The 25,546-nt window shown below is 38.7% G+C and overlaps 1 protein-coding gene across 3 annotated transcripts in view; it reads right to left on the bottom strand.

Moving 5' to 3' along the window:
• DOCK8 (dedicator of cytokinesis 8) overlaps positions 1 to 25,546 on the bottom strand; it is a 203,806-nt gene that overhangs the window by 119,426 nt on the left and 58,834 nt on the right. For all 3 annotated transcript variants that reach the window (XM_058565710.1, XM_058565711.1, XM_058565712.1), the window contains 4 exons: positions 24,585 to 24,656; positions 10,230 to 10,353; positions 5,629 to 5,841; positions 1,094 to 1,179 (listed from right to left, as the gene is read on the bottom strand). In XM_058565710.1, coding sequence (XP_058421693.1) covers positions 1,094 to 1,179; positions 5,629 to 5,841; positions 10,230 to 10,353; positions 24,585 to 24,656 — 495 coding nt within the window. The remainder of the gene's footprint in view (positions 1 to 1,093; positions 1,180 to 5,628; positions 5,842 to 10,229; positions 10,354 to 24,584; positions 24,657 to 25,546) is intronic.

Below are 25,546 nucleotides of genomic sequence, written 5' to 3'. Positions count from 1 at the left end.
GCAGAGGGGAACTGAACTGCCACTTACACTTGGTCCTCCTGCTGAAGAGCTAGGAGGTTCCCACCTCTGGGTCAACTCGCAAGGGCTAGAGTGTGCCTTTCTGTACCCCTTCCTTGATATAGCACTGGCTTATAGGCTGCTCATCTCTGTGTATAGGACAAAAGGCCCCGCCTCCCTCCCCTACTGGCAGAATTGGCTAGGGGGAGGGGGTACACTTCAAGAGAGTCCCCACAACTGTGTGAGCCGTCCTGCTGGCTTGCATTCTGAGGAGAGGAACTGGGGAGGCTACTCCTTAGAATCAGAAGTTTATGGCAGGCAGGAACTTTGAGACCGACTAGTCTAACAACTTCATTTACAAGTGAGAACTCACAATCCCAGAGAAGTTCCCAGGGTTGAAACACAGCCTTGAATCCAGAATCCAGATGCCCTAATTGCAAACCAGGTGCTGCCTAAGGGGTCCATGAATTGATTTCAAGAGATGGATGACCTTCCTAAGAGGGTACAAAAAAATGTTATGCTTATGTACTTTTGCCTAAATAGGGCATCTACAACTTATTATTTTCAAGAGTCTGTGATTTGAAACAGTGGAAGAACTGATTCTCTAAAGTAGCAGTCTGCAAAGACGACAGAGAGGTATGCAAGCAATCCAGGGGTAGGCAGGAAGGAGTGCAGGAAGAAAATACTATAATTTATTTTAATTTGTTTAGTTCATCCTTTAAAATTTCTCATTTATGCATGTTTTATAATATATAATATTTAATATGCAAGTACAAAATTAATACACACATATAGAGGACATACGACTTTTTTTACTATAAAAAGAGACAATCAGAAAGTTTGGAGACAATTGCTTTAAAGTAAATGTGTCAAATAATTGGCCCATAGATGAGTCCAGACTGCAGAACAGACTCGGAATAGAATCTGAGTCTAGCTGACTCCAAACTCTGCTCTTTCCACTACCCCACAGCTGCCCACTGTTGAAAGTATGTTGGGAAATCCTGCCTGATTCAAGCTCTGATGATAAAGACACAGTTTGTATCTAAAAGGCAAGATCATCCTCAGTGAGGTGGTTTATATATTTGCTGTTACTCACTTCAGGGTCAGCAACTTGACCAGTATTCTGTTGCCCAGATGTTCCTTAGGACATTCTGGTACCGGACGTATCTCCACAGCATCCTCCTATTATCAATCACATTGTAAAAGAAATCATTAGTGAATTTCCATGAAGAGTTCCAGTTGGAGTTACCCCAGGGAAGGGAAGGCTGTCATCCACTGCTCAAGACAACTTGCATTTGCTTTATTTCTAACAGCAGAATAACGCTGATTTTACAAGAGAGTTTATTATCCAACCCCCAAGCTTCCAAGTCAGCATGTACAGCAAACATTTTCTCCTTTCAGAAAGCTAAGCATTTAAGACAAAGAGACCGAGGGAGGAAGGAAGGAAATGTGAACATGGATATGGCTTAGTAACATCCACCAGATGGCATTGCAAAATCTTGTACCTATTGTTGACTTTTTTTTTTTTTGCTGGCTCTAATTACACATTCCGAATATTTCTCCTGCCAAGGGCTTTACTAGTAAATATGTAAGTTTCAAACTTGAGATCTGAGTCAGAACAGTTCACTTAAGGTTGTAAACCATCAAGACTAATACAGAGTATCTTTCTCAGTTCACTGTTTCCTTAAACAGATGATAGAGATTTGGGGTTGAATTTATAGGTCCTATACAGATATGTCCAGCTAGAACATGCTCAAGTTTTAAGTATAGGAAAGCTTAGTAATGACAAATTAAGAGATATACCTGTCTATTTACCACATAGGGACTAAAGACTTAAAGAGAAATATCAAGTCCCTATTGTAACTTTTAACATTCAAATCTGAACTATCATAGTATCTTAATTATATTTCACATATACAAAGATAAACAGTGCAAGTCCCTGAAAACTTTAATTCCTGCTCTTGCACTAGGCTATCCAAACACTGGTGGTGGTCTGCAGTCTAATTATATTTTCCTGGGCTATAAATGATGGGAGCTTCCCACCAAACACCCCACAGCAACCATAACATTGTTACAAGTTGCAGAAAAGTCACTTTCTTGTTAAATCTGTACCCAGTTTGGTGGACAAGTCAAAGTGGTTAACTCATCTCTACTCTAACCTCTATCCTCCTTCAGGGCCTAAACCTGTGTTTATCAGTTGCTGGGTGGAGTCGCTGAGTTTGTTTCAGAGGAGGTGCTGTTCTGATGCCTACACTGAGCTGAACTCCCTCAGAACAAGCTGGAACTTTTAGAGCGTTAGAACAGACACATCTGAAAGGGAAGGTCCCCGTTATTGCAAAACAACCTCAACGTAAAGACACTCATGGGTTTCCAAGACTACTTTTGATCTGGATTCAACCTTTGGAATCCTTTTTTAAAAGCTTTTCATTTGGAAAATTGTAAACATATACAAGTAGAGAGAATAATGTAATGAACCACCTTTACCCATCAGCTGGCTTCAACAATTTCAACTCATGGGCAACTCGGTTTTATCTATACTCCCACTTACTACCTCCTCCAACTCAATACTGGATTACTCAAAAGCAAGGCCCCAGATGTCATAGAATTTCATCTGTAAATATTTCAGTACAGATCTCTAAAAGATAATGACTTTTAAAAATACAAAACTGTCATTCTCTTAAAAAATTAACAAAAATTTCTTATTGTCACTCAAGATGTAGTCAGTCCCAAATTTCCCCAACTGTCTCAATTTTTTTTACAGTTAGTTTGTTAAATCAGGATCCAAACAAGGTCTATATATTAACATATTTCCTAAGTCTCTTCTAACCTATATGAATTTTTTGAGCCTTTATAGTTATCTGAAATAGGAACAAACTACCAGAGAAGCAGAAGAGGAAATGTGAAGTTTTAGTGGAGACCTGTTTTCATCTTCCTTGGAGAGATATAGATACAGATACACATACAGATACAGATATAGATATAGATGAGAGAGAAAGAGAGACAGAAAGGAAGGGAGTGAGAAAGACAGTGAGAAAAAGATAGTATGAGATGATATTCTTCCATCAGCTGGCCCAATGGATCCTAAGGCCAACGCTTCATCTGCCTACCTGCAATCTCATTATGTGAGCCAATAAGTAACCCCCCCTTTTTTTCTTAACTGGTTTTAGTTGGGTTCTGTCACTTGCAACCTAAATGCAAACTCTTCAATGATTTGGAGCATAGTGGCATCTTTCTTAGGGATCAATACACAGGATGCCCTTTACAGAATCAGAGCAAATCAGGGAAAGAACTCGCCTCGTGGAAGCTTGGTGGCTGAGTTCCACTTTTGCCTCTCCTGTAGACTCGGTTTTGGATTTGGATTTGGATATAATAGTTCACCTCTCTTCTAACTTTCCTCACCAGGAAATAAAGTAATGATAATATAAAATAATTTCATTAACTTGTTGTCAAAAAATCAGCATTTGTAATCATTTCACGGTAGGCCAGAAATTTACCTTTCTTCCACAGGACTTTCTTTGCAGAAAGAACAAATTACAAGTGCAAATGCAATTTCTGTGTGTACAGCTTTAACATGTTAAAGGGCTAGTATAGGAGCCCTCAAGCACTTCAGACGTACCAATTTACAAATAACTGGTACACTAATTACAAAGCATTCCTCTCCACTAATAAAGCAGGCCCCATTAGGACCTCTGTTGGATTACAGTAACTGTCAGTCTCAATTGAGTTTATGCCTTGTTTCAAAGACCATAAAACAAAGTGGCTTCAAAACAGTCTATGATTCATTCTTGTAATCGATTCAAGACTGGATATCCTCCCATTTAATCCCAAGAGGGAGACTTTAATGAGCTGATGTCTCTCTGGAAGTATTCTCTTCACCCTTTAATTGTTTTCTCTCTTCTGGTGTCCATTTTGGGTCTCTTTATTACATACTGGCATCTCCATCATGGAATTGGGAGGAAGACGAATGCAAGTCAAGGTCAAATCAGTCACATTTAATATTTCTTGACAAATAGGGTGAAAAGTTTTAAAGTTATAGATGGAAACTGAAAAGTTATAAGATGTGATTGTTCATATCATCTTTGGATTTCAATTATGTGTGCTAATATACCAGGTTGTCATATGTAGATAAGTAAGCAGGCAAACACAAAATTTGGAGTTAATGGTTAGGATTCTCGATCTATAATTTAATTTGTCTGTTGAATCTTGAACAAGTTATTTAACCTCTCTGATTCTTACTTTGAAATCTGAAGGATGGAGATGATAACATTGCCCACATTATTCTTGTTTATTTTTGATCTGCCTCATTCAGAAAAGGATTTGAGACCACTGAAAATAAAATAAAGAGATAAGAAAACCAAGGTGGCTGGAAAATAAGGATTAAAAAAAGAAAGCTGAAGTAAATTCAGGACACCAATCAATAAGCCATAAGATTTAGTAGAGGTGAACAGAAATTTGACTCTAAGAATTTAGGAGAGTTGACTATAAGATGTGCACAATATCTAAGTATACACATTTTCTCAGTGGAAGCACAATTCTTCTTTGAAGCCTTGAGGGACAATTTCCCCTTGGATCTCATCGAGGCGGGTGATGGATGATGAACAGGTCAGTCAATGTCCTCAATAATATTTGCAAGGTAGACACAATATCATATCTCCTGACTGCTCTCTCCCTTACTGTCCTTTCTGCTGACCAGTGGTAAGTCAGTCCATTGAAGGGCAAGTCACCAAACACAATTCTCAGGGGTGGGGGCTTCAAAAGGTGTGAGAATCAGGTTCCCTGATGGTATTTCTTGATCCAAAGATCAAATTTCAAATATTTAGAGGCATGGATGAATGGTATATCTTTTACACAAAATTTCCCCAAATCTTATTTCTTGCGACTAAACTTTCAGTAAAATTAGGACAGCAGAGATACTGTAGCATCTGTTCTGCCAAGACCCAGGAGTATAGATATTCTGACATGCCGAAGAGAAGACTGAGAGCCTCCTATAAAGTATAAGGAGCCTAAACAAGCTTGATTAAACAGGTCATCCCTCATCCCATCCGAAGTGCCCCAGGGAATGACCACAGGCAAAGCCTAGCTTATCACATTGTTCTGAGTCAGCTCCAATCTATAAAGAAGTGGACAATCAAGATCCCAACATTCTATGCATTCGGAGCATGGCTATGATTATTTTAGCCTGGAATGTTTTCAAAGCAAGTCTCTTAGGTTGTTCACAGAGACCATCAAAAAAAAAAATCTTAACAACACACTAAAGAACATCAAGGTTTAAGTAATACATGTCTTGGTGGATTAATTACAAAACATACCCCCAAATAAAAGAATGGTTTGACTTGCTTAGTGGGATTACTGCATATAGACCCCTGAAATGTTGTTAGGATTAAATGAGATAATATCAGCGAAAGGGTTTTGTAAAGTGTTACGAAAATCCTAGTTTTGTTATTGGAATCTCATCTGTATGACGGTCAATAGTTGGCTCTGCAATTACACAGGCTTGCCTTAGTGAAAAAAAACAGAGTGCCAGAAATCAAACGATTAAGCATCCTGACATTGCTATAGAGTAATAATATTTTCCTTGCGACTCTCTGTGTCTTCACTGAAGCTCTCCAGCGTGAAGATGGTCGCACCCACCTCGTCCACTGATGGGTAAAGCGCAAAGAGCTCGGCCTGCCGATTGGTCCTCCGGGCCTCCTCGTTCTGTTTCTCAAAGTCCTCGACGCTCACATGCTGCAGGAGGTTTTCCAGCCGCTGGTCGGGCTGCAAGCTGCGGAGGTCGAAGTTGCAGGCAGTGAGCGGGCCTTTCCCAGACACATCACACAGCACGTTTAGCTGGCGGGGCCCTGTCTGTGAGAAAAGGCACATCTTCGTGAGAGAGACCATGGGTCTAAAGCGAGAACTAAAGAATTTGGGATGTCTCAAGGCTGAATCAGAATCAGCCCTCAAGGAGTTTCTGAACAAACTGAGGGTTTGACAAGAATATCTTAGTTTCCTGGCCTGAGTATCCTAAAATTAAATGTCTCCTTCCCACCTGGAAGCAGGTAATTACTCCTCAGATGTAGATAAACCCATCCTTGAGGAAAGGTTTGAAAATAGCACTGTGTTCCTATTAGTTTTGACGTATTTTTTTCTGGAGATTGGGAGCCAAGTTTCTTACAAACCAGGCTCATGACTCATGTTCAAGCAGCCAAGAACTGCAAGAAGGTGCAGCAGAAAGGACACGGGCCTGGGCAATAGAGGGACCTCGTCCTAATCTCAACTCCAGAGCTCGGTTTTTGAAACTGGAAAATAAGATGATCTGTGAGGAGCCTTCCAAACGAAACTTTATATAAACTCCAAAGCTGAATATTATTTTTCCAAAGACATGTTCCCATGTTTCCAAATACATAGTGTGCCCATGTGGGCATCACTTTTGTACAGGACTTTGGTTATAGGAATAAGCATCAGAACAGCAGAAAGGGAAAGAATTCGCTATTCCGGCAGTGTCCACTTTTAGCTGCAGTGTGTTTGAAAAAACTGTCTTAAATCAGTTACAAAGTGTATGTTTTATTCCATTAGGAATGTCTTGGAAATTGAGAATTGCATTCCTAACCAAAGACTTGGCAAAGAATATATAACAGTAAATAGCAATAATGTATATTCCTAAGAATATACATGGATCTATTGTAAATATCTATAAAATTAATGGTAAATGTTATCCTCAAGTTCTACTAAATGAACACATTGCTACACAATTTCTCTACAATATATACTTTCTGTGACCTCTATCTATCTCATAAAAATGCTAGTCTGCTAAATTGTAAATTTTGCCTAAATCAAATGTGCTAGCAACAATCAATATTAATACTTTAATTATTAATACTTTTGTTTGTTTTAGAATATACAAAAGCCTTGGGAAAATGAATTGGATTTTCCAATTTCTTTAGAAGGATGTCAAGATATACATATATCCTTAAAGATATATATATATATATTTTTTTTTTTTTTTTTTTTTTTTATTTGTGAGGAGATCAGCCCTGAGCTAACATCCGCCAATCCTCCTCTTTTTTTGCTGAGGAAGACGGCCCTGGGCTAACATCGGTGCCTATCTTCCTCCACTTTATATGGGACGCCGCCACAGCATGCCTTACCAAGCAGTGCGTCGGTGCGCGCCCGGGATCCGAACCAGCGAACCCCGGGCTGCCGCAGCGGAGCGCGCGCACTTAACCACTTGCGCCACCGGGCCGGCCCCTATATATATTTTTTATCTGGATATATATATATACACACATACATATATATATATCTAGAATTTATTCTAAGGGTATAAGTGGACAAGTGAGCAACGATGTGAGGACAAGAGCATCTCTAAAACATTGATTGTAATAACAAAATAATAAAAACAACCCAAATGTCCCTCCAAAAGAGGAAGCATTAAGAGATTTTAGAATTTTCATACAATGGAGTGTTACGCAGCCATTAAAAATAAAAGAAGATGTATTCACTGGAAGAAAAAGAGGATCATAGCATATTACATTGTTAATATGAAAAAGGAATTTATACAATATTATGTATAATATGATTTAATTTTCATGAAATATATATGTACCATGGCGTCACATCATATACGTATTTAACTCACGTAAATTCAGGCATTTGGCCTCACCATTCCACTCAGTAAGAAAGTGCACAAGAATGACAGTGAAATGGAGGATGCTGCTGGTCATCTCACGGTCTGAGCATCTCTCTGTGATGAGTATTAGTCTAATACTTAAGAACCCATGTTTGTATAACTTGGCTCTGAAACCCAGCCATTGACTTCATTGAGTGCTCTGTTAGTATGTTGGAAGAATGAATATGCTTCATGGGTGTGCCGGTCATTCACCCATTGTCTCTCAGCTCCAAACTCACCCTTTTATACTCTGCTGTGGGATGCCAGGTCTCAGCAAATCACGTTTCAGCTTTGCCACTGCTCCCTTTAGGCCCTGCCAATAGGGGGCGCTACAGAGAGACTGGACGACTGGAGGAGGGGGAAGGGACTGGCTCCTTCCTCTTTGCTTGCAGTTCCTCTCACTTTGGTAGTGGCAGTTTGTTCTAGCCTTGAGCTTCTTTTGGCATTTCCAGAACTATCCTTATCTTATCTCCCTAGAGGTACCAGAACCAGCTGGCAATTTCTCCTTCGAGGAGGTCTGAGTCCAGACTCCCAGACTCCGTCAGGTCTTTCCTCTGAGATCCTGAGATAACACCACCAGGTAGGCCTCCTCAGCACCACTCTGAGGAGGGGCTCCCTCCTCAGAGATTTGAGTCCTAACTCCGTGGCCACTCTTCTGAGCTTCTAGATTCTGATAACTCCAAGTGATTCCCACTAGACCTGTGGTTCTCAAACATGGTCCCAGGACCAGCAGCATCAGCATCCCCTGGGAAATGCTAATTAGAAATGCAAATTCCCAAGCCCCACCCTAGACCTAGTGAATCTGAAACTCTGAGTTGGGGTCCAGCAATCTGTGTTTGAACAAGCCCTCCAGAGGCTTCTGATGAAGCTAAAGTTTGAGAACCACTGCCCTAGACCGCAGCCCCAGGGTAATGTGCTGTTTCCTGCAGTTACGATTTCTGCATGGTTTCCATTTTCCTCTTTGGTTCTCTCAGTCCTCCAAAACCTGTTTAACCAAGTTCCGAATGTTAAATTTCTTCTGTGGAAATACCTAGTATGGCTTCTGTCTGACTGATACAACAAACAATTTAGTTGGTCATCATGTACGGTGAAAATTGAATTTAGTCAAAATTACCATGAACAATCCCTTAAACCTCCCACAGAGTAGAGCATACAGACATCGAGGCCTCAGTGAGCCTGCCATATTCGGCACTGAAATGAATGGCTGATTCTTCTATAGAGCTCAGATTAAGTAGTTGGCGTGGCTGTAGAGACCATGTTGTTTGGAGAACACGTATTATTTTAAAACCTTCTAGTCATATTCAGCATGGTGAGATGCTTGTGTTATGAGGGCACTCGAAAGCTGAAAACTATATTGTTTAAGAAGTCCTGTACAAACTTAGACAAATTTCTTCCTCTATGTTTTATTTTTCCCATCTAAAAAAGGGCAGATTGAACTAAACCACTGACTTTTTAAAAATTTGTTTTAAATTGTGGTAAAATATACATAATATGAAATTTACCATCTTAACCATTTTTTAGTGTATAGCTCAGCGTCAAGTTCATTCACATTGTCGAGAAACCAATCTCCAGAACTCTTTTCATCTTGCAAAACTGAAACTCTATACCCATTAAACAACTCTGCAGTCCTCCCTCCCCCCAACCCCTGACAACCACCATTCTACTTTCTGTCTCGATGATTTGTCTACTCTAGGTTCCTCATTCAAGTGGAATCATACGGTATTTGACTTTTTACGCCTGGCTTATTTCACTTAGCATAATGTCCTCAAGCTTCATCCATGTTGTAGCATGTGTTGGGATTTCCTTCCTTTTTAAGACTGAATAATATTTCATTATATGTATATACCACATTTTGTTTATCCATTCATCTGTCCATGGATACTTGGTTGTCTCCACCTTTGGCTTTTGTGTATAATGCTGCTATGAACACCGGGGCGGGGGGGTTGGTGCGGGGAATAGAGGACTGACTCTTAAACTGTAATTGCTCTGTAATATTAATAATAATGACGACAACCATAACAGTAGCCAATAGTTATGGGGCACTGTGAGCTGGCATTGTCCTAAATGCTTTACACATATTAACTCATTTAATACTCAAACAACCTCATGAGTTAGTTACTGTTATCATCCTTGTTTTCCAGGGGAGGGAACTGAAGCCCAGAGAGTTTGCTAGTCCTGCCCGGGGCTATAGAGGTAGTACATGGTAGAATCACAAAGAGAACCCAGGCAGTCCCCCTCAGTCATTGCAAAGCTTTTAATCATTCTGCAGCCTGCTCAGGGGCACCACTGAGTCTCCTGCAGGAATCCTTATAGGGAGGGGCCCAATTCCTCCTCCCTGCAATCAGAGCTCCTCCACTTTTATCTATTTTTATTATTGAGCTTCTAGGTTTTTCATTTGAACACCAATTTCTGTAGCTACAAACAAGTTTGAAAAAAAAATCACTGACTCAGATGGTAGAGTTCCTCCCACTCTACTCTTCTATGAGTCCAGCCTTTTTTCTAGCTAAAAAAAAAATCAATCGACAGCACGCCATGGGCAGAACAGCCCAGTAACCTGGTAACCATGTTTGTGGATAGGAAATACCTGGGCGCTGGGCTCACTGCCCTCCAAGGTTTCCGACTCAAACGTCTGTTTCTGAAGCGTCTTGTGAAAATCTTTTCGGGATCCAGTCTTTTTAAAGCTGCAAATCTCCGAACTTCCTTGGTTTCTTTTATTGTTGTTATTATATAATTGAGAAAGAGAGAGAGAGAGAGAGAGAGAGAGATGCAAAACCATTAAATTAAAAATAAAAATTATGGCTTAAGTATAGACATGGTGCTGAAAGATCTAGCAAAGAGAGGACCAATTGTAATTCCTCACATCTAATTATGCACCAGGCCTAATACAAGGCCCTGTTGTAATGAGATACAAACTTGCCTCCTGGCTGGCTCATTATTAAAGGCAGGAATGGCCTGGGAAAATGCCACTTCAGAGGTGCAGCCATTTCAGCTGTAGGGCATTTGGCTCCCAGTTGAAGCTAAACTATGACCCTAGTGTAAGAGGCTGGAAGAAATCTAGCAATGTAGAGAAGCAGCAAATAAAGACCGTTTGAAGACAAAAATAGAGAAAAACGTTTCATCTCCACATTCATGTTCTTAATAATGAATTAAAAAGGCGGGACATGGTTAAGAAAAAATAGAAATAAACGATTTATATACCGAAAATCTTTGCTAACATTCTCAATCTCCACTCCATGTACTCCATTAAAATTGTGTTTAAAAAATGTGTAGCTATGGAAAAAGTTTAAAATATAACGTCTATACTGTCACTGGGGAAAGAAACTAGACCATTATGAAAAAGGCAACAGATGTAAGTTGTCAAATAATAACTATAGAAACCAACATGTGTATTCCCCATTTTTATGACTCAAAGGCTTCCTGGAGAACATGTGGCCAAGTCAACCACACAAACATGCACCCATTTTGTGTGATTTCCCACACTATTAGAAAAACCATTGAGCACGTTGGTAAATGGACATGAAATGAGGTTAGGATTTATTAGGCAGATCAAATGGCAGAGAGATAAAGCAGGAAATGTAGGAGAGCTACTAGCAATGATGCAAATACCGACTTTATAACTCTTTGGGCTGAGCGAAGTGTGGGGTTATGCACAGTGGCACAGAGCAAGTATTCAATAAATTTTAGTTGATTGAATTAATTAAAGAAAAAATAAGATGTCGCAGTGTCGTCTGAGGGAGAACAAGACTCTGTCCTTGGATTTTATTGTGCGCTGAAGACGAGCAATTTGTTTTGAGTAAAAGGAGACAAGAAATAGCCTAGAAGAGAGATGAGATGGGCTTGGTGACTAAAAGAAGTCAAGGTTTATTGTAAATGGCCATCTTCAATGTCCTGGCCACTTGCATTTCGCCCTGACCAAAGCTGTATCATGGGGCTGGGTGAACAGCAGGCCAAATTGGGGAACTGAAAAAATAAGTAAATACATAAGGTGTACTCTGAATAAGGAAATAAAACTAAACATTCAGAAAGGATTTCAAGAGAAATATCCAGCATAATTTCTGGTTTGAGATTGCTAAACACCAGCAAAACAAAGGCAATTTAAAATATGTCACATTGTTCATAAACATCAATTAACAAGAAGAATTGTGAAGGACCCTTACAAACAGTTCCTCAGAAGTAATAACTATTTAAAATATCTAAGAAAATGATTTTGGTTCCAGTTGCTTTAAGTGTGCCAATGGTAGTGTTAAAAAGAGTAGATACATGTGTAAGTAAAATTTACTTTATATTTATCTTCTATTAACAGAGATTTTTGAGAGAAAGCCCCACATGGGATTTCATAAACGTGTTAGCTTCTTAAAAGTTATTCTCACCAATATAAATTTAGGCAGCAACGTGTGTGTGCGTGTGCTAGATGGGCAGGCTTTCCCAGTGCATAAAATGACTTCTTTGGACTCTCCCTAAGAGTTGAAAGAAAAAGCTGCATGTGATATAATGTCCTGGAGAAAAACCACCCAGCTCAAAGTAGTGGCAAATATTAAGTTGCATCCTAAGATTACACTACTCCTGTAATTACAACATACTGAAGAGGTGATTATTTTTCCTGAAAAATCCACTTGTAAGGGGAAAAATCCCAAAGGAATTAACTAACATAAATTCATTCTAAAATCAAAAGCAAACAATGAATTAAAATTCAAATTTCACACTTTAGTATCTGCCCTTTGCTTTTCTTAGGGCTTGTGTACTCCAAAGGGTATCGATGTGGAAGGTTCAATGTCACATGTCTTCTCACAAGGAAAGCTGCTTGAGCCACAGAAATACCATAAGGAAGCAGCCTGGCTTAAGACCTTATGTGCCCTGGCGACCACAACTGTATCTGCCTCAGCTTTATTTCTTGTCTTATAAAATGCACCTATTTCCAAGACTGTTTCCTCACAAGTGAACACACACACACATACACACACAATTACAGCCTTGAGCCATCCTCAAGTCACTTCTCTCCGTGCCTCTGTTTCTTCATAGGCGAGGCATGGACATGAGGTGAATTCTAGGGTATTTCCTCCATCTTTAAGATTTCACAATTAAAAGTTCATAGATTATATCTGAAAACATTCAAATGAATTTCTTCTCAAAAGATGCTTAAATCTGTGAGAAATGAAATTTATTTGGCAATTGTTCTTTTGCTATTTTACGCAAATGGATGCTTTGTTTTTTGTGCTCCATTTTGCTAGAATGTTTTCTGGAATTCTTTCCATGGACCCCAAAGACACTGACAAAGGGGCATTTAAAAAAAACTGAGTTACAGACTAGTGTTAAAAGTTCATTTTACAATATATACACTCTAACCCTATACGCACCAACCCTCAGAATTTGAGGGATGGAAAACATTAAGACTAATGTATCCCATGGCTGTGTGTTTGCAACCGGAGCAAACTTTTCTCCCCTTCCTCACTCTAGATTTAGCATCTACTTCTCCATTTTAAAATCTCAGAGAGTTGCAAAGCTCCCTCGTGGCAGCAAGGGTAAAGCTGGCTGAGGAGGACAGGACAAGGGGTGGCAAGCATGTAATGATGACTCATTTCAGAAGTGCCAGCCACAGAAGGCAGCAACCACCACCGGTAGGTAGTGAGACTGCTGCCTGAGTGCCAGCCTCATTGCCCAATCCTGGGCAACTGAGCCAAAGAAAGTCAGGTTCCTGTTGAGCCTAGCTGAAGACAAGAGAGAGATGGGGAAGTAGCCAAGCGGTAGAAAGACTATTCTCAGGAAATGAACACAATTTACTGCTTCTCAAGAAAACCGCATTCCTTTTCTTCAAACACACTTGACACATTTGGGGACAGTCCAAAGACCGAACATATTTTGAGAGCATTCTCTTTAGGAGCAATCTAGAATAGACAGAATCCGGGCTCTAGACTCCAGGACCTGGGTTCATGTACTGGCTCCTTACGTACTGGCTACGAGACCCTGGACAAGTGACAATCTTTCTGACCCCGTTTCCTCAAGTGTGAAATGGAAGGCAATATTGCTCATTTTGAAGGCCTATTGTGAGGACTGAATATAATACATGTTCTTCTTTTTCCTCTTCTCCTTCCCATAACTTTTCCCTTTCTTTCCCCTCCCTTCCTGTATAATTTGGTGCGAAAACCATCAGAACAAGGTAGCCATCCATGCCTCAGGGTGGGGAGTAGCTGAAGAGGCCCAGAATGGGAAGTTGAAGGCCAAACAGGGTGAGGAGGGCACACGTTTAAAGGGGCTGCCTGGCATGGGGAATCAGACCCCATATGGTGTGAGGATGGCATCCACGCCTGGGGCAGCCTGGCGTGTGATAACGAGTAGACATTCTGAGTGGAATTGGAGGAGAAGCCTGTCACGAGGTGTCAGAGCCAAGGCAACGTGGCAAGGGTGTCCCTGTGGAGGGGTGGCCTGGCACTAAGTGTCAGAGCAGTCTGAAGAGGACATCCACGCAGGATGGGCAAGCCTGCTGCAGGGTGTCAGAGCCAGACTATGAGGAGGAGGGCAACTGTGTGTGGGATAGGGAGGGTGTTGGCAATGGCTACATACAGAGAGATTAATCAAGTAAGTAAACATATTCAGGGCAGTGCGGGCCTGATTTTTCACTATCTGAGAAGGGAGTTAAAAATATGGAGAGGAAGAAAACAAGAATGAATACTATGATGTTGGATTGGGACTGCACGTATTAACAAGAACTCAAGGTTTTTAGGACATGCGCACGAGCACCCACACCCACGCGCACACACACACACATCCTAACTCTGGTCACTGAGAAAACATGGGAGGAGCAATACCTTAATAACAACGAGCACATCCAAAACCTACATCTTGGCTGCTAAGTACCATTTTCCACTAAAAGGAATCAGAACTTCTTGAAAAAATGACTGATTCCAGGGATGAGGAAAGGAAAGGGTAAGATCAGCCTGGAATATCTTGTGGCAGAAAGCAAGGATGTGATCGATGACTGCTAGGAACATGTGAAAAAGGCAAAAGAGCCAGTTGAAGGGATTCACATTGGTCAAACTGAGGACAATTGGAGCATCAAAATAAATGATAAAAATGGATTAAAATATATTGAATTAAATAGGAAACTATGACTCCATATTGATACAAATAAATAAACTGAAAGCTTGATGAGGAATGGGGCATTTACAATAATCAAACCCAAATGGAGGGAATTTCTAAAAAATAACTGGCCTATAATCTCAAAGTCATAAAAGTCAAAAAAACACTGAGGAACTGTTACAGAGTAAATAAGACTAAAGACATGTGACACCTAAACGCAATGCATGACTTTGAACTACATCCTTTTGCTCTAAATGGCATTCTTGAGACATTTGGTGAAAGCTCAATGGGGTCTCAGGATTAGATGGTAAAGTGTATCAATGTTAATTTCCTGAATGTGATGGCTGTATTCTAATCATGATGGAAAATGTTCTTGTTTGTAGGAATTACACACGAAGGTTTTCAGGGGTAATGGAGAATTAGGTCAGCAACTTACTCTCACATGGTTCGGGGGAGGTGGGGAAAAAGTTTTGTACTAGCAAGTTTTCTGTAAATTTGAGATTGTTTCACAATAAAAGGAAAATAAGATATGTTAGATGTCTGGCATTGACATAAAGACTGTTTGTGGGTCCCATTTATCAACTCATGCATCCATTCTACAGCTGCTGTGCATGTAGGAGCTGTTGCGCCCAGAGACGTCTGAGCAATTCACTCCGCCCCTCAGCCCCCCAACCTCCCACTTTGGCCCAGTAGTGGCGACCAGTCCCTGACTAGTAGAGGGGTACAATAGTCCCATCTCTTGCCTCAAAGTGGGACAGAGGGATAACACTGCAGTATCATCCCTTCAGAGCACCCTGTGTGTCAGGCCAAGAATTTATCTGAGCCCTTACCCTTAGATGACTTCTGCTTCCCTATCTTGCTTCCCTCACTCCCTTACAGGCTTTTCCTAAAGAGCACACTCTTGAAAATCACATGCACCTGAATCCCTGTTGCAGGCTCAGCTTCTAGGGAATCTCAACTAAGACGCTCACACACCAGCTCAATAAACGATAGCCATTATTATTAGCATCCATGACAATGCCACTAGATGCAATACACACCAGTGCATGTATTATAGATCTAGATACCCTTATTTTATGGATATGTTGAATTTAAAGTCTCCTAACATCCTATTTCTGCTGAACTATATTATTTTTATATGGGGAATTTACTTTCTTATCAAAAACAAAAGTAGAACTCTGAAAAGTGCTCATTTTAGGATTTCACTTGTAGAATTCTCCCAAAAATCAAACACCTGTGTGAAGCTGTTGTCCTGATTAAACTTGTTCATTCCACCCCTTCCAGGAAGTGTTTGTGGATTTCCTTTCCCAGGCATGCTGCTAAAACTATGGTTTGTATTGGATTTTGGGATTCCAATTTTCTAATGTGTTGGTAGCAATGGTTCTCAATGAAGGTAATTAATATTTCTACTTTCGATTGTCTCAATGACTTGGCAATGCAGGGGCATCACACACAATAAAGGATCATCCCAAATTCAGCATCCAACACAAGTATCAAATGTCCTGCTGAAATTTCCTAGAGGTGAAAAACCAGTCTGTAAATATCTGAGCCAAACCTCTATACCATCTTACAATAAATGTAAAATATTTTTGCACTGAATTTTCCAGAAAAACAACTATCATATAAATGTAGGGGAAATTAAACTTTGTGCTGATTAGAGGTCTACCAAGAGTTCTCCCCCTTTTGGAAAATCACGTTACTAACAGCAGTCCTGCTTGCGGTATCTGAGTAATCCATACAACACACCTGTTGCAGTCTGCTTTTTTTTTGGTGATGAAGAGTTGGCCCTGAGCTAACATCTGTTGCCAATCTTCCTCCTTTTGCTTGAGGAAGGTTGTCCCTGAGCTAACATCTGTTGTCAGTCTTCCTCCATTTTGTATATGGGATGCCGCCATGTGGCTTGATGAGCAGTATGTAGGTCTGCACCCAGGATCTGGGCCCTGGAACCCTGGGCCGCCGAAGCTGAGGGTGTGAACTTAACCACTAAGCCACTGGGCCGGCCCCTGTTGCAGTATGCTTCTGTAGGTGCTATATTTAAAATGATTCTTCCTGCAGGTGCGAACAGCTATCTCATTATGTTCTCAGGTGTATTTGTGTCCAAGCATTTGCATATTTTTACAAACATGCCATTTTATGTGTTTTTTTAATTTTTCCTTTATATAATGGTTGAGACATTTTATTGACTTCTAAAACTGAGAAAGCTTGTGGATTACAAAGGTCGCATTATAAAATATGTTACACAGAAAGACAGTTGGGTTTGAGAGATCTGAGAATGATTGTCTTAGAGGAACACGATATAAATATTTGCTTGTTAAAGTGTCATTCATTCTTCCATTCAACAAATGTCTATACACAGTACCTACTGCGAGTAAGGCACCAAAGAGGGTGCAAAAAGGAATACACAAGAATCCTAGCTCTAAAGGAGTCCTTGTCCTCGGTGAAGTCATAGTCTAGTGAGAAAGATCACATATTTAGCAGGGGAGTAATTAGAATGCAATATACAGTATGAGAAAAGCTTCTAAGAGAAATACAAACAACATGCTTTGAAAATTCAGAAAGGGAGCAATTACTTCTGGCCAGGTCAAGGAAGGCTTCACGAAAGCCCTGGCCTATGAATTGGGCTTCAGTGGGTGTGGACTTGTGGGGAGGGGGAGTCTGTGAGTAACAGGTCGCGAGTGGCTCAGTGACTTCCACAGCTAGATTGCTCTTTGTAACTGCACAGGCTGCTGAGCCCAGCTTGTTTTCCATACTTTTAGAAAGCAAATAGCTAAGCACCTTGACAGCCAGCACAACAAATGCATGTCATAATAAGCAATTATTGATCAGGGAGACATTTTTATGGTGTTTTGGGAGTAACTGAATTATATGCACTGATGTGTTTGAATTTTAATTGTTTACCAGTTCACTGGGAGTAAAATATGGAGTAATAAAACAGATGATACCCCATTCCTTGATATCCCGGCTCTCCTTCAGCACGACCTTCCTTCAGAATTACCTTAATCACCCAGGATGAAAGATAAAGTCTGAGGGCTTTTATGATGCTGCTCATAACACTCATGAAATGTTTCACTGTCACTGCGGATAATACACCAAGAATAAATAGCATGTAAACAAGTTTAATTACTTAAGAGTTCGAATTCTTCACCAAGACATCAAACACGTTCTTAAGCTGATCACTCTTTAGTTCATTTCAAGAAAATGACAGAGGAAATAGTGCTTAAAATATTGAACATGACTCAAAGAGCGTCAGCAAACACCAATCTATACAAAATTATCAAATATAGGGAAATGAGATGAGATAAACATGTAAGCATGGCACCATTTTATTCATGAGATCAACAGTCATTTTCAAAAGTCATGGAGAGAAAAGCACTATTATTTTTAGAGCAAAGACACCAAACTTTGTGCTATAGACATGAAAGAGAGAATGGAATTCATTCAAGGCATCTTACAGTCTAAGGAACACAGACAAACATTTCAAGTAGGAAAATACATTTCATCCAAAAGGAGATCACGTATTTTGTGTTTCTCTGTAGTTTAATCTTTCCCATTAAGTTAAAAAGAAAATCTAAAACTTCCCTCTATCCTTCATGGACAGCACTATTTGTCTGATTTAAAAGTCTCAATTATAGAACTTGAGTGGCAAATGTCCTATAGAATTATGAGAGTGGGAGGGAACAGAAGTGGCCATTACTCCACTCCCTGCCCCCTAAGTGGGATTCAAAGCCATTATCACAGATAGCAAGGACATAAAAGACTATCCCTAGATATTATAGAGAAATGTAATATCAGCAAGGAGATAATTGGGGAATAAAAGAGCTAACTAAATCAGTGTTTGACTGCATGGTTATGGATGACAAAGACATGTCCATAGAAGGTGAAGTGGCTTCATTAACTATGGTCCTCCAGAGGAAAGTAATTTTTCCCCCCACGGTGCTTTAAAATACACAGGATAGTTTTTGGTTCATTCTTTTGACATGCTTATATAAATGCTTTTTCTGAAGTCTTCAGAAGATCTTATTTCACTTGAAAGGAATATTTTGATAGGTTGGATTGGAACTAGATAAGCCCTAAAGTATAAGTCTTATGATTTCCCAAATCTTATCTTTATTCCATGAATATATAAATTACAGTGCCTATGATGTAAAATCTACCCCAGATCATTAAATTAAAAGAAATCCTCAACAATACTGAGTTTTCCTTTGTTTTTTTCCTTTGCATATAAGATCCTACTAATTGGTCTAATTTAAATTATTTGTGAATTGGGCAGAGACAATTGAGCCACATTCCGTAATACTATTTAATAAATATCATAAATAGTAGCTAATATTTGTTGAATTATTTCCATATGCCAAGAAATCTTCTAAGTATTTTACACGTGTTATTTTATTTATTGTATATAGCAAAACTTATGAGGTAGGAACTCTTCTGATTTCTATTTTCCTGATGAGGAAACTGAGGCACAAAGAAATAAAGTCATTTGCCTTAGGTCACACAGCAGATACACAGTGGAGCCAGGATTTCAATTCATTTATTCCTGCTCCAGAGAAACCACCATTCTATAAAATAATATAAAACACCATAGCAAAGTAATAGGCCTTACATTTAATGAGTAATTACTTAATGCCAGGCACCATCCTAGATTTCTATCCATTGATTCTGAGGTACAATTATAATTCATCCTTTTGAGATTACAGTTCTGTGAGTTTTGACAAATGCATACAGTTTTGTAACCACCACCACAATCAAGGTATAGAACAGTTCCAGCATCCTTCCAAAATTCTCCCATGCCCTTTTGCAGGCAACCCCTTTCTCCACCCTAGACCCTGGCAACCACTGATCTCTTTTCTGTCCCAATAGCTTTGCCTTTTCCAGAATGTCATATAAATGGAATCATGCAGTTATCTTTTTTGTCTGATTTCTCTCACTTAGCATAATGCATCTGAGATTCATCCATGTTGTTGCACGTATCATTAATTTGTTGCATTTTATTGCCAAGTAGTATTCCACTGTATGGATATACCAGAGTTTGTTTATCCATTACCCACTTGAGTACTATTTGGGTTATTTCTAGTTTTTGGCAATTACAAATAAAACTGTTATAAATATTTGCATACAGATTTTTATGTGAAGATAGATTTTCATTTCACTCAGGTAAATACCGAGGAGTGGGACTTCAGTTTGTATGGTAAATGTATATTTAATTGGGATTTTAGAATAGATAAGAGAAGAAAACTCAGTGGTAGGAAACAATATTCAGAAAGTAGGTATAATAGCCTCCAGTTTAAAATGATAATTAGAATAAGATTGGAAGAATTTAAATTTTATTTTAATTAATAATATCCAGCATTGGCAAAGATATGAAGGGAAAAGGCAGTTTCATGCCCAGTTGGTAATGGAGTGAATTAGCACAACTTTTCTGGAGAAGAATCTGGCAGTACTTTCAGAATGTATCACGTGCACTGGTTCCATTTCTACATTCAGAAATATTCACACTTGTGTAGGGGCAAATGTGCATAGATGTTCATTGTGGTATTATTTATAAGTGTGAAAAATGGAGACAACTACAATATCCATCAATAGAGAAAAAGAGTCAATAACTTATGATATATTCCTTCACTCCTGGAAAAACAGGCAGCATTTTAAAAGAAAGGGCTAGATCTCTGATATGGAAAGATGTCAAAGATATTATTGAAAAAAATATTATGCATATACATGTAATATACATACATATTTATATATTATATTTGCATACACATATATTTACGCAAAAATATAAATATCCATATATATATTTGTGAGGGCCTGAAAAGAAGATTTGGAAGCCTACACAGCAACCTCTATGCAGTTAAGAGTGGGTTGAAGAGAAGTGCAGGTAACAAGCAAGTAGTGAGGCAAGAGACTTGCTTTTTACTTGATACACTTCTGTATTACTTGATTTCTTTCAAAACAAGCATGCATTATTTGATACGTAAAATAATAAATTCAAACGAGAGCTAATTAATCTCTAAGTAACAACTAGCCAGCAACCCCCTTTGCATCCTCCTCTAACTTCCCAGTAAACTGCCTATGAAGACCCAGAAAAAAATGGAAACCCACCCAGACTAACAGATAACTTAATGCCTGAGTCTGGACAGAATCTCTGTGGATCAGATGCAGCTGTACAGAGAAGGATGTACCATAGTTGTCTCCCCAAAGGGAAACCCAAAGGAAGACACTTGGTATTTTCCTTCCTGCCAGTCTCTAAACAGTCAGTGTCTATACTGGCTGGAAGTCTGAAGATTATTCTCTATGAAGAGCCTTCTCTGTGAAGCCACTCACAAGTTCCACCTAGTCTCACTCATATGCGCCACTACCAGAACCACCACCTTCCTTGCCTTTCTCTTTCTTCCAGGATTCTGCAAATCATATAGAAACAACTTATAGAAAACAACTGAGCTGAAAATGTATGTAGGGTTGGGAGATGAAGGGCATCTGGCAATAGTGTATTGGATTCAACCCACAAGTAAATATTATAGATGCATATATGGGCAGAATGATCTCTGGGAGGAGTGTGTGCTAGGAATTGTAGCTTTCATGTTCAGAGTATCAGATTCAGAGCACCAAAGAATCAAACAGTGGGGTAGAAAAAGGTGCTTCCTCAGTAAAACACTAGTCAAAGCTTGCCAGAAACTGACAATGAGTTTCAAAGTTGCACACTTCTACGTGTCCATTAGCTAATTTCTGGGAAAGGAACAGGTTCATTACATAAGTGTGCAGAGAACGGGGCCAATGGCAATCCTCATCCCCAGTACGTTGCCAAATATACAGTTAAAACAGATATTGCTTTGTTTTTTATGGAAAAAAAGACACAAAAACTAGAATAGAATAAATATATGGATATAATTATTATTCCTACAGAAGAGAGAAAAACAACTGAAGACACATAAGGGAACAGAACAATAAACAAGTGGCTAACAGTCTGGATTAACATTTTAATCCAAAATTCCTAGTGAATAACATTAGGTTTGTGAACTAAATTTTAAGCATGATAGCAAAAATAGAAATGCTAAGGGAAATGGTCAATACAGATTTTATTACATAAGTAATTCTGAATGTTAAAAAATTATAAATAATTTTAAAAGATAAAGAGCATACTGGGTAAGGAATTTTTAATATATGAAGGATTAATATCCTTAAAAATAAAAACAATCCTAAACATGAACAAGACCAGACAAATACATTAACAGAGATGCGCAAATTTCATGAATAAGAAGAGCACCAAGGAAAAATTTCAAATGGCCAACAAATATATGGAAAAAAGATGCCCAATCTAATTATCAAAGAAAATGCAAATAAAGGACAGCCTTTTTACAAATAAAATTGGAAATTTATTAGAAGATAATATCCAATATTCCTGAGGATTCATGCATATATTGTTAATAACATTTCTGATATATTATTCCCAAATCCTTAATTTTGTGTGTACCCTTAGACATTGAAATTCCTCTTAAAGGAATTTATTCCAAAGGAAAAAAATCATAGATGTGTACAAGAATGTTACTGTATTTGAGTATAACACTGAAAAACAGGAAATCATCTAAACATTAAAACTGGTTAAATGAATTTCGGTGTAAATACATTATACAACAACTTAAAAAATTGTGTCGAGGAAAAAGATTTAATAGCAAAGAGAAATATTCACCACTTACTGTGAATATTGAAAAAGCATGCTACAAAATAGTATTATAATCTGATTTAGTTTTTATACAAATATTATATACAAAGAAACATGATTCAAAGGCTATACATCAAATGTTAACGGTAGTTATCTATCGTGAAACTGAGTAATTTTTGTTTTCTCCTTTTGTTTCCCTATCATTTCTAAAATTTCTACAATGAGTATCCTAAAAAAGAGTCCTTTTTTCTTAAGTTTGTGCGAGAGAGAGAGAGAGAAAAAAGAATATTCCAATGGGAATTGCCATGAGGAATGAAAAAGTGCAGTTCCCAAACAGAAAATAACTAAATGTAGTAAAATGGACCTTTCTATTTATTGTTCCTTCTCAGATGTTTTTAGAACTTTAATATCCAGAAAGTATCTCTAATTATAACATTTAAAAGCTTGAGTACAACTTGTTCTGAAATCTTTTATTTATTACCAGGAAAGCATAATCTTATTTGACTGCCTGGCAAACTTAGTTTTCCATTCGCATTAGAAATTAGGACAGATGATGGATTAACATCTAACTTTCTCTTAATGACTTTTTACAAGCGATGCTTTCTCTTTCTTAGCTACTTAAAATAGTATGCATACTGACATTAGTCCAAAAAACATCTGCACAAATTCAAGGGCACATTTCCAGGAGCTGGATAAAACCCAACCCCCAAAGTCTTTCATCATTTATCCTATGGGATATGTATGGAACAGTAATTCTTACTGGAGTATTGAAGAGGTGAGGACATCAGAATTTCAAACTACTATGTCTTGTCAAAGGTTCTCTGATATTTTTCTAGTGGGATATGCCCCCAATCTGCAGACAACCCCCACCCAGCTCCGCAACACATACACACATACAGGTTGGGAATTTAGTGTGTGTAGATGTTTCTCATGAAAGAGCGCTGTTCAGGTCAGTGGCACGGGGACAAAAAGCTCAGGACAATGTCATGGAACATTTAATTAACCCAGGAGAGAAGGGCCTTTTTGACCGGAAGGCTAGCACGTAATTTATTTCTTAGTCACAAATTTAAATGTTACCTTTGAATCTGAGGCCAAGTTTCAATTCATTTATTTTTTCCCCCTAATAATTCAGCAGAACGGAAACAAAACAAAAAGCTCTATTCTTTATGTTTAAAGTGTAACTTTCTCCTTCAATAGGTGAATGAATAAACAAACTGTGGTAAATCCATATGGTGGAATATTATTCAGCAAAAAAAGAAATGAGCTATGAAACCACAAAAAGACATGGAGGAACAAGGCAAAAATATGCAGATGGTAAAAAGATAAGTGACTGCCAGGGAGGGATGACTAAGTTGAGCACGGAGGATTTTTATTTTCATACCACTCTGTATGATACTGTAATGTCAGTATATGTCATTACACATTTGTCAAAACCCATAGAAAGTACAACACAAAAAATAAGCCCTAATGTAAACTATGGACTTTAGTTAATAATAATGCATCAATATTGGCTCATCAATTGTAACAAATGTACCACACTCAAGTAAGATCCAACCAAGAAAGAATAAATCAGTCAGAGAAAGCTCCACAAAGAAAAAAGAAATTTGATCTGATCTTTAACCCATAGGTAGGATTTGGCCAACAGGTGCAAAAAGGGAGGACATGCTCAGAGCGGAAACAGCACGAGCAAAGGTGCGGAGGTAGGACTGAGTTGTTTATGTGGTGGAATAGTGAGGAAGGGGAGGCAGGCCCAGAGAAAGAAAATGGCTCCAGGAGTTAACGGAAATAAATTTTAATAGATTGAGTGGGGCCAGATTATGAAAACCCTTGAAAGGCAAGCAGGTGGAGTTTATATTTGATATAGTAGGCAGGAGGGAGCCTTAGAAGGCATTTGAGCAGGAGAGAATACAAGATACAGTCAATTCTCATTATTCACAGATTTTGTATTTGCAAATTCGCCTACTCGCTAAAATTTATTTGTAACCCTAAAATTGATATTCACTATCATCTGGGGATATGTGCATAAAAAAAAAAAAACCCAAGATGTTAATAATAGGGCAAACTGTTAGGGATGGGTGGGGGGTATATGAGAACCCTCAGTACTTTCTACTCAATTTTTCTGTAAACCTAAAACCTTCTAAAAAAATTTTATTAATTAAAAAAATATATAAAATAAATATATATGTAAGAGAAAAAAAATGAACTTACTTCTGGTTCACGATTAGCCACTCCCGAATATAGGTCTGAACACAGTCCCTGACATGAGGGTCCAATTCAACTCTAATGAGGTAGAAAATGAAATAAAAACATGTTATTACTGAGTCAAAACAACAAAACAATCCCTTATCATAACCCAGGAGAACAGCATGATTTCAAATCCATACCGAATGAGAAAGCTAGGGGCATTCTGATCGACTCATTTCAAGTGTCCGAGATATTCCTGAGGAAGTAACATTTTTACTTTGATGAGACAAACATGTTAGCATTTTATGCTTCGTGGGTTTTCTTTATTATAGAGAATTATGTTAAACTGTACCTATCCTTGAGGGCATTCCAACACAAGACAGGTAGAACTAGCTGTAATCACATACAAACAAGAGAAATAAGCAGAAATACCAATTCCTCACAGGGTAATTTGGGCATATGTTTTGCTCATGTGTAACCCTGTTAGGACATGCATATTTTCCTTTTTGAAGGCCATGGAGAAGAACAGTTGTCCCAGGCTGTGAGGAGCTGACAGGCGCTGGCTTCAGTCAGTGATTTATTAATCCGGTGGTTCTTGTCTACCTGCCTAGGAGCGGGTCATGAGAGAGACTCTTTCAATGCTTCTGAGTCTTGAAATCAGAAATAACCAATTCCCCACAGTAGCAGAGTTTTTGCTGTTTTCCAAATGTGTTGGTACTAGAGATAAATAGGTCTAAATGCTATAAGTTTTCATTTTCTTGTTTGTAAAAAGGGGATAAGAACAGTACCCACCTTATGGCTGTTAGTATTAGACGAAATATCGTAAAAGTTAGACATGTGATCCCTGGACCCTGACCGCCCAAATCCCAGCCCCATTCCTTATGAGCTGTGTGACCTTGGGCCAGTCACTCAACCCTTCTGTGCCTCAGTTTCCTCATCTTAAAGTGATGATAGTAACAGCGGAGTGCCTCCTTTAGAGAGCTGTG

The sequence above is a fragment of the Diceros bicornis genome, chromosome 22, assembly GCF_020826845.1.
Source record: "Diceros bicornis minor isolate mBicDic1 chromosome 22, mDicBic1.mat.cur, whole genome shotgun sequence".
Taxonomy (NCBI): domain Eukaryota; kingdom Metazoa; phylum Chordata; class Mammalia; order Perissodactyla; family Rhinocerotidae; genus Diceros; species Diceros bicornis.
Note: the sequence above shows the minus strand (reverse complement) of the source record. Positions and strands in the feature narration are given on the sequence as shown.